General features: G+C 34.0%; 1 protein-coding gene across 1 annotated transcript; it reads left to right on the forward strand.

Annotated features, from left to right (window-relative positions):
* Positions 1–6524: 6524 nt before the first annotated feature.
* On the forward strand, positions 6525–9427 carry LOC115950528 (aluminum-activated malate transporter 8-like). Its single transcript, XM_031067723.1, has 6 exons — positions 6525–6798; positions 6924–7064; positions 7147–7419; positions 7897–8009; positions 8161–8304; positions 9053–9427. The coding sequence occupies exons 1-6, from the start codon at positions 6525–6527 to the stop codon at positions 9392–9394; spliced, it is 1287 nt and encodes a 428-aa protein (XP_030923583.1). The 3' UTR covers positions 9395–9427.
* Positions 9428–9723: the final 296 nt, after the last annotated feature.

The raw sequence follows: 9723 nt of genomic DNA on the forward strand, positions 1-9723 counted from the left end.
TGCTATGGATTGAAAAATATAAGATTGCAACGGTTGAGAGAGAGAGGGGTTTACGATCTTGATGTTTTGTGGAAATGTCTATTTATACGTGATAAATGTTGAATGGAACTATATAGTTTTTACACTGCAAGCATGTCACAATTTTTATGAACAGCGTGAAAAAGATGCCCCAAAGTGGGAAGGGGATATGGGGTGGTGGGCGGTGGTTCTAGCTAGGGAGTTATAATTGGTCCTGACCTTAAAATTATTGTATAAGCCCAGCCAATTTCATAAGATATTCCAACTCTAGTTTGTTAGATTTCCAAATATGTAGATTATTTTAATGGAATTGAGGCGACAGGCTTTAAATCCAAATCTATGAACTGTGTTTTAGAGAGAGTTAAGTCTTCCTAGCTAGGTTAATTGACGGGTTTAGCTAGGTTTGCGATGGAGAGATGTTAGACAAGTTGTTGGGTGTGAAAGCATGGCCTAAGTGAGTTTCAACAGTTTGAAAAATAAGAACACCATAGTTAGATCAGACAAATTCATGACATCCATGCTTGCAAATTCCAACCCAGTCTTGTTTGATCTGTCCCTCTCCTATGGAAGTTGATTAAACTTGACGCTCTAGGAGAAATAGAAGGAATGAAACTTAGTGGAAGTCCACAATTAATAGCTGGTTCTACTCCTATATTTTTTCTTTATACAATACGCTTGCCATGAAAATGATTTGATTTTTGAGATATAGAGTTTCAACTTATGACGTTCGCTCCTAATAATTGCCCTTTATCATCAGACCAAAACACTAAATGGTTTTTGGTGTAGGCGAAAATAGACCTCCAGATCTCTTTTTCAACCATCAGAGATTTTACCAGTTGAGCTAATTGAAACCCACGAATATGATTTAATCTTTAAACCATACTAATATATAACCCGTGCTACCGTACGGGAATGGATATAATTAAATAAAATAAAGAAAAAAGAATATTGCATTTTATTATTTAAGTGATACTATTGGTTTTTTTTTTTTTTTTTTTTTGGTTTACACGGAGGATGGCATTAGATAAAACACTGAATAAAAAAACCAAACATTGAAAAAATTATTGCATTTTATTATTTAAGTGATGCTGTTAATATATATATATATATATATATATATATGGGTTTATCACACAAAGGATGGCATAAGATAAAACAATGAATAAAAAAAATTACATTTTATTATTTAAGTCATGCTACAATGAAAAAAAAAAAAAAAAAGTGAAAAAGAAAAAGAAAAGAAAAAGAGAATTAAAAAATATTAACCCAACTTAACAATTCAGGTAGATGAGCATGTTTTGCACGTAACCACAATTCTTCATATCACAAGGTAAGGTTCATACGCTTCGCTTTCCCAACAATCACAGAATCTCTTTGGCAACCATAGGAAATCATAATTGTAAACTTTTTCAGCTTACACAACAATCTAATAAAAACGAATATTGCTTCTTTATTTAAGTGATGCTACGATGAAAAAAAAGAAAAAAAGAGAGAGAATTAAAAAAACCTATTCACCAACTTAAACATTTCAAGGTCGATTGAGCATCTTTTGCACGTAACCACAAATTCTTCATAACTGTAAGGATAAGGTTCATCTTGGTTCCAATGTCCCATTCCATTTTTTTTGGCATTTTGAAAGTTTGAAATTTGAAATAGGGCGGTTCCCGCAGCAAGTAGTCGAAGCATTTTTCGGCATTTTAGAAGCCAATGCTTCCCATGTTCATCATTTAAAATTTCCTAAATGTTACCAATGCCTTTAGGGTTTGACTCACAAAGTAGCATGATTCCATGAATATAAGCTGTAATAAAATTTCCACATGCAAGAGCTTTTTCAATTAATTTTTTTCCTTCAATGACTTCTTCATTCAAGAAGTATTTGTAGGTTCCCACTATGAGTAGTGCATGGGGATTCTCTGCTTCATAACATGATTTTTTTTTTCTTTGTCATCTAGTAGAGCTGGGTGACTGAAATATGGAGTGAGTCGAATTTTTTGGAGGACCAATTTGTTTTCTATTAACTTGTTGAAGCTTTTGCAACTAATTAAGAAAAAGGAAAAAAAATTAAATTAATAGATTGCATATCTTATATAGAGGAAAATAAATTAGTATATACAAATTGAAAAAGTCTTTTTGTAAAGTTGTGATTTCAGTGCATTTCACGACTAGCTCACGAGAAGTTCACGAGAAGGGTTCCCGTAAAAGGGCATGTGAGAAGCACATAACTAGAAACTGAAAAGTCATGTCAGACTGTCAATTCACTAGTATTTAATGGGTAAGGTTTTCACACGAGATACCCGCGAGACTCTCTGCTTGAGGGATTTTTAAGTGTGACTTTCTTACCCTTCACTCATACTATATATACCCTCATTACCTATAGAAATTGGAGAGAGGCCATTTAGAGAGAAAAACCCTAGATAGGTTTTCTACAACACATACACCCATCTTTTAGAGAGAGAGAGCTACTCATCTTTAGTGAGAAATCATTCTAGCCTCTTCTCCTTCCCTCTCCCATTGTCATACCTTGAGAGGAGATTTGTACTCAAACACAACCCACACCTATTCAGAGTGTAAAGAGTGTTTTGGAGGTTGGACTTTGGGGATTTGCAAAAGAACCAGTGGCTTGGCGGTGCAATACGGGTGTATTATGGGAATTCGAAAGTAGACAGACACGGTTCTGAGAGCCTTGTTAGAATAGGAAGCTTGAGGCTTAGGCTGATAAGGTTATTAAGGTTGTGGAGGGTCTCTTGCTTATTCAGCATTCAAATATTGTCTGTAGATCGATTTACGTTGGAGGGTGGGGAGATTTTTTTGCACAGTTCTTCGGTTTTTTGCTTAACATGGCGGTTTATCTTGTGTCTTGCTTCTCTGTCCTTACTTTAACTAATTAACTAGGTTAATCTAACTGTGTTTTAAAGGATCTAAAAATGTACAAGTGGTATCAGAGTGGGCAGCTCTTGTGTTAGATCTTTTGATCTAAGAGTTGATCAATCCTTGATCCTTATTATCATGGATAATTGTAAGTGTCTTACTGTTTTTGATTGTGATGATTTGAATAAAAAGAACACTATTGTTTCTGTTGATCATATTGATGCCTGTGAAACTCTTCTTAAGGAATTATCTAAATCTTTGAAAATTGCTAAGAAATTTAAAGAAGATTTAAAATTGGCTAATCTTGAAAAAGAGGAATTGATTGTGAGATTAGATGAATCTAATAAAAAGAATGAATTTTTGAGAAATCAAATTTCCTCTCAAGATGAGAAGATGAAAAGCTTGGAACAAGAGTTAGTTGAATTTAAAGCTGGAATTGAAACAATAGTGTTGGTGGAAATCATTTCGAAGGTGGGAAATGATTCAGTAACACTACTGGGAAATGATTTGGTAACACTACTGGGAAATATTAAGTTAAGGTATAACAAAACTGAAAGCTCGAAAATGTGTTAAAACACAAGAGCTTGTTTAGACCCCCAATTAAAAGATTACGGCTAGATTGCTTTTACTCTAACTTATCTAAGTGCAGAAACAAGAGTAAATGAAACGCAATCAACCGATACTACTCGAGTGCATAAATAAGAACAACAAACAATAAAAGTAAAGTACAAGAGTAAGGAAAGAGAGATGCAAACACAAGATAACACGCCGATGTGTAGCAAAAAACCGAAGAACTTGGCAAAAAACCTCTCCCCCACCCTCCAAACGGTAAATCGATCTACTAGACAATAAGTTGGAATGCATGAATAGCAAGAGACCCTCCAAACCTAATATACCTAATACACCTAAGCCCTCCAAGCTCCTATTCTAACAAGGCTTCTCAGAACCGTGTCTTGTCTAGCTTTCCGAATCCCATAATACACCCGATTGCATCCGCCAAGCCTCACTGGCTTCTTTTGGCAAATCCCCAAAACGTCCCAACCTCCAAAACACTCTTTACACTCTGAATAGGTGTGGGTTGTGTTTGAGTACAAATCTCCTCTCAAGGTATGACAATGGGAGAGGGAAGGAGAAGAGGCTAGAATGATTTCTCACTAAGGATGAGTAGCTCTCTCTCTCTAAAAGATGGGTGTATGTGTTGTAGAAAACCTATCTAGGGTTTTTCTCTCTAAATGGCCTCTCTCCAATTTCTGTAGGTAATGAAGGTATATATAGTATGAGTGAAGGGTAAGAAAGTCACACTTAAAAATCCCTCAAGCAAAGAGTCTCGCGGGTATCTCGCGTGAAAACCTTACCCATTAAATACTAGTGAATTGACAGTCTAACACGACTTTTCAGTTTCTAGTTATGTGCTTCTCACATGCCCTTTTACGGGAACCCTTCTCGTGAACTTCTCGTGAGCTAGTCGTGAAATGCACTGAAATCACAACTTTACAAAAAGACTTTTTCAATTTGTATATACTAATTTATTTTCCTCTATATAAGATATGCAATCTATTAATTTAATTTTTTTTCCTTTTTCTTAATTAGTTGCAAAAGCTTCAACAAGTTAATAGAAAACAAATTGGTCCTCCAAAAAATTCGACTCACTCCATATTTCAGTCACCCAGCTCTACTAGATGACAAAGAAAAAAAAAATCATGTTATGAAGCAGAGAATCCCCATGCACTACTCATAGTGGGAACCTACAAATACTTCTTGAATGAAGAAGTCATTGAAGGAAAAAAATTAATTGAAAAAGCTCTTGCATGTGGAAATTTTATTACAGCTTATATTCATGGAATCATGCTACTTTGTGAGTCAAACCCTAAAGGCATTGGTAACATTTAGGAAATTTTAAATGATGAACATGGGAAGCATTGGCTTCTAAAATGCCGAAAAATGCTTCGACTACTTGCTGCGGGAACCGCCCTATTTCAAATTTCAAACTTTCAAAATGCCAAAAAAAATGGAATGGGACATTGGAACCAAGATGAACCTTATCCTTACAGTTATGAAGAATTTGTGGTTACGTGCAAAAGATGCTCAATCGACCTTGAAATGTTTAAGTTGTGTGAATAGTTTTTTTAATTTCTCTCTTTTTTCTTTTCTTTTTTTTTTTCATCGGTTAGTACTAATATACAGAAGCAGTATTCTGTTATTTTTTTATTATTGTTTGTTAAGTTGGAAAGTTTATTACAATTTGTTCCTTAATGGTTTTGCCAAAGATGATTTTGGTTGTGGGAGTCGACAGCGTGATGACTTAATCTTGTGATTATGAAGAATTGTGGTTCGTGCAACATGCTCATCTACCTTGAATGTTTATGGTTAAATAGGTTTTTTAATTCTCTTTTCTTTTTCTTTTTTCTTTTTCTTTTTTTTTTTTTTTTTTTCATTAGCTGACTCTAAATCATAAATTGTAATTTTTTTTTATTCATTGTTTTATCTTATGCCATCCTTGTGTGGATAAACCCATTTATATTATTAATATATTTAACACATCACTTAACTATAAATGCCACTATATTTTTTCAATGTTGGTTCTTTTATCTAGTGTTTTATCTAAGCCATCCTCGTGTAAAAACAAAAAAAAAAAAAAAAACCAATAGTATCACTTAAATAATAAAATGCAATATTCTTTTTTCTTTATTTTATTTAATTATATCCATTCCCGTACGGTAGCACGGGTTATATATTAGTATGGTTTAAAGATTAAATCATATTCGTGGGTTTCAATTAGCACAACTGGTAAAATCTCTGATGGTTGAAAAAGAGATCTGGAGGTCTATTTTCGCCTACACCAAAAACCATTTAGTGTTTTGGTCTGATGATAAAGGGCAATTATTAGGAGCGAACGTCATAAGTTGAAACTCTATATCTCAAAAATCAAATCATTTTCATGGCAAGCGTATTGTATAAAGAAAAAATATAGGAGTAGAACCAGCTATTAATTGTGGACTTCCACTAAGTTTCATTCCTTCTATTTCTCCTAGAGCGTCAAGTTTAATCAACTTCCATAGGAGAGGGACAGATCAAACAAGACTGGGTTGGAATTTGCAAGCATGGATGTCATGAATTTGTCTGATCTAACTATGGTGTTCTTATTTTTCAAACTGTTGAAACTCACTTAGGCCATGCTTTCACACCCAACAACTTGTCTAACATCTCTCCATCGCAAACCTAGCTAAACCCGTCAATTAACCTAGCTAGGAAGACTTAACTCTCTCTAAAACACAGTTCATAGATTTGGATTTAAAGCCTGTCGCCTCAATTCCATTAAAATAATCTACATATTTGGAAATCTAACAAACTAGAGTTGGAATATCTTATGAAATTGGCTGGGCTTATACAATAATTTTAAGGTCAGGACCAATTATAACTCCCTAGCTAGAACCACCGCCCACCACCCCATATCCCCTTCCCACTTTGGGGCATCTTTTTCACGCTGTTCATAAAAATTGTGACATGCTTGCAGTGTAAAAACTATATAGTTCCATTCAACATTTATCACGTATAAATAGACATTTCCACAAAACATCAAGATCGTAAACCCCTCTCTCTCTCAACCGTTGCAATCTTATATTTTTCAATCCATAGCAATGAATATTGCTGCTCCAAATATTGAAAATGCTGGACCTTTCACTCGTGCATGTGGATGGCACAAGCTATTGCCTAATAAGATAGTCGAGATGGCAAAGAAGATTAAGAAACTGGGACAAGATGATCCACGGAGAATTATCCATTCGCTAAAAGTAGGACTGGCTCTCACATTGGTTTCCTTATTCTACTACATCCAACCACTCTATGATCGTATTGGCGAAAATTCAATATGGGCTGTCATAACAGTCATTCTTGTCTTTGAGTTTTCTGTTGGTAAGCTTGCAACTTATTTACCATGATGTATATAAACCAATTCACGGTATAACAGCTTCAAAATTGGAACTAACAATTCCATTTGCAACGTTTTTCTTTTTGATTTTTTTCCCAATTTTCTGTAGGAGCAACTCTGGGAAAAGGCTTAAACAGGATGCTAGCAACGTTGTCAGCTGGTGCTCTAGGTGTTGGAGTTCATCACCTAGCAACTCTCTTTGGTGAGAAAGGAGAACCCATTGTACTTGGATTCTTCGTCGCTATGATAGGTAACATGTTACAGACAGATTGTGATAATTTAATGTTATAGTTCAAATTCAAACTCATTAGAGGTATAATGCATATATGCAGCTGCAACAATAACATTTGTGAGATTCTTTCCCACAATGAAGGCGAGGTATGATTATGGGCTGCTCATATTCATATTGACTTTCTCTTTAGTATCTGTTTCGGGTTACCGAGAAGATAAGGTGCTACATATGGCCCATCAGAGGGTAACCACAATCATCATGGGTAGCTTTATCGCTATTGTTACATGCATCTGTATACGACCCGTTTGGATTGGAGAGGAACTTCAAAATCTAATAGCTAACAACATTGAAAAGCTTGGGAATTTCTTACAAGGTATATATTTCATGCCCCATATATAAAAATCATGGACACTCCAAAACTCTATTCATTTTTCTGTTGGACAAATCCATTTCATATATGTCAAGAAAAGAACACTCTTACATATGTGTCCATAATGTATTGGGAGGAAAAAACATATTTATGTTTTTAAAGATTTAAACAATTTTTATTTATTAATTTTGAAAACTTAGAATAAACAAAAAATATTTCTATAAATAAATAAATATACCTATTAATTATTTTTTGTAAACCGATTCATGTCCTAATTCTTCGAGAATTACCTTGTGACTATGTCACATGTCCTGTTCGTGACCTTAGTATATAATTCCTTTCCATTCTCTCTTCTTTTTCCTTTTTTTTTCCCCCTTCTTCTCTTCTTGTTTAATTTCTCAACAGTTGGGTTTTTTCTTTTTCTTTTTTCTTTTTTTCTTTTGCTGTGGAGAATCAATATTAACCAATACAAACTTATAGGATTTGGGAGTGAATTCTTCAAAATTTCAGAAGATAGGCAGCCCTTGAGTAATATAGCATTTATTCAAGGATATAAAAGCCTTCTCACTTCGAAAAACAATGAAGAAACTATGGTGAGTATAAATTTGTCACCCTAGCCCTCTTGTTTTCACCTCAAAAAAAAAACAAAAAAAAACAAAAAAACAAAAAAATGAAGTTATTTGAATTCCATGGTTACTTGACTTTTTTTTCTTCAATTTTTTGTAATTATTTTTTAATTTTCAGGCTAATCTAGCAAGATGGGAAATGTGGCACCATCGTTTTGGGCTCTTTCATCCTTGGAAACAATATGTTAAAATTGGAACCCTAACTTGGCAATGCGCCTACAAAATTGAAGCTCTTAACAACTACCTTAACTCTGAGATTCAAGTAAATCAGCAATACTCAAATTTTTAATGGATAATTTATTTCACACAAGTCATTATGTATAGAAAACTCTTCTGCAAAGATTATGTAGAAACAATTATGTATACTCTTTTTTTTAATCTTTTCTTTATTGCTGAAGTGTATACTCTCTCTCTCTCTCTCTCTCTCTCTGTCACACACACACATATATATATATATATATATATATGATTTTCTATTATTTATTTTGGTTTTGACCTCCCTCTAACACAAGGGCGGAGGGAGGGGGCTGGGTAGACCATTTAAAGATTACCACCTCCCCCCCCCCCCCCCCCCCTCCCAAAAAATGTTTCCCTTCATATTTTAATTTTCAATAACAGTACCTAATAAGTCCACATATATTCCAAATAGTGTAAAAAAAATTGTTAATCTTTTGGTGTTGGTTCTTATTTATATATGATTGCAATGATAACTTTGTCTCAAGAGTAAACTTATTTTCACTTGTAGATATTTTTATTCGCTATCTGTTAAAGTCATTATAATATATTATGAATTTTTTTATATGATAATGAATTATTGTTGATTGTTCTCTTAGGCATCATGTATCACATTAAATTTATGAAATGATAATTATATATTTATTTCTATTCTTTAATTGAAAATATTTTTGTTTATTTTAAAAAAAAAAAAATATGACAAAACTTTCACAAATATTTTTAATAACTCATTAGGTAGAGTTAATTCACTTACCTATGTTTTGCCATCCTCACAGACGCTTAATGAGTTCGGACGCAAAATTCAAGAGCCAAGCACAAAAATCTGCTCAGAATCTGGAAAAGCTCTTAGGGAATTAGCATCAGCAGTCAAAAAAATGAACCAACCAACATCAGTTAATGCACACATTGAAAACTCAAAAACCGCCATTGAAAATCTGAAATTCATGCTTGATACATACCATTTGGAAGATGCTGATCTCCAAGAGATCATGCCATCTGCAGAAGTTGCTTTAACTCTAATTGATGTTGTACCATGCATCGTGAAGATTGCCGATGCAGTTCAAGAATTAGCGTCCCTTGCACATTTCAAGACTCCGGCCACAAGAGTGTCACCATAACAACCATATGTATGTGCTCCATTGATCAGAGAATTGCTGCCACTTTCTGATGGTTTATATTCGATCTGTTGCAGTTAGTGGATTTTTCTATTAAGTCCAACTCGGGAACAAGAATAATATTGTCTTTTGATAATATAAGAAGCTCGATCTAATCCTTCAGCTGTGAAATGCTCATCTTGAGGGAAGTGTTACTGTTAGTATAATAATGGTAATAAAAACTGAACAAGAAAAAGATAATGGATAGAATTTGTGTCAATAAATGTGTAGTTTTTCTCAAGGATTGGGGAATGTTATGGACTTGCCTTTGTTTTGTATGTCACTTCATACCA

This window comes from Quercus lobata, chromosome 1 (genome assembly GCF_001633185.2).
Source record: "Quercus lobata isolate SW786 chromosome 1, ValleyOak3.0 Primary Assembly, whole genome shotgun sequence".
In the NCBI taxonomy this organism is placed as follows: domain Eukaryota; kingdom Viridiplantae; phylum Streptophyta; class Magnoliopsida; order Fagales; family Fagaceae; genus Quercus; species Quercus lobata.

Excerpts from the sequence above, each read along its gene's own strand:
- LOC115950528 (XM_031067723.1), top strand. The coding sequence starts at position 6,525 with ATGAATATTGCTGCTCCAAATATTGAAAATGCTGGACCTTTCACTCGT. Across the intron at positions 7,420-7,896 it reads GCTTGGGAATTTCTTACAAG|GATTTGGGAGTGAATTCTTC; the intron begins GTATATATTTCA and ends ACAAACTTATAG. Across the intron at positions 8,010-8,160 it reads AAAACAATGAAGAAACTATG|GCTAATCTAGCAAGATGGGA; the intron begins GTGAGTATAAAT and ends TTTAATTTTCAG.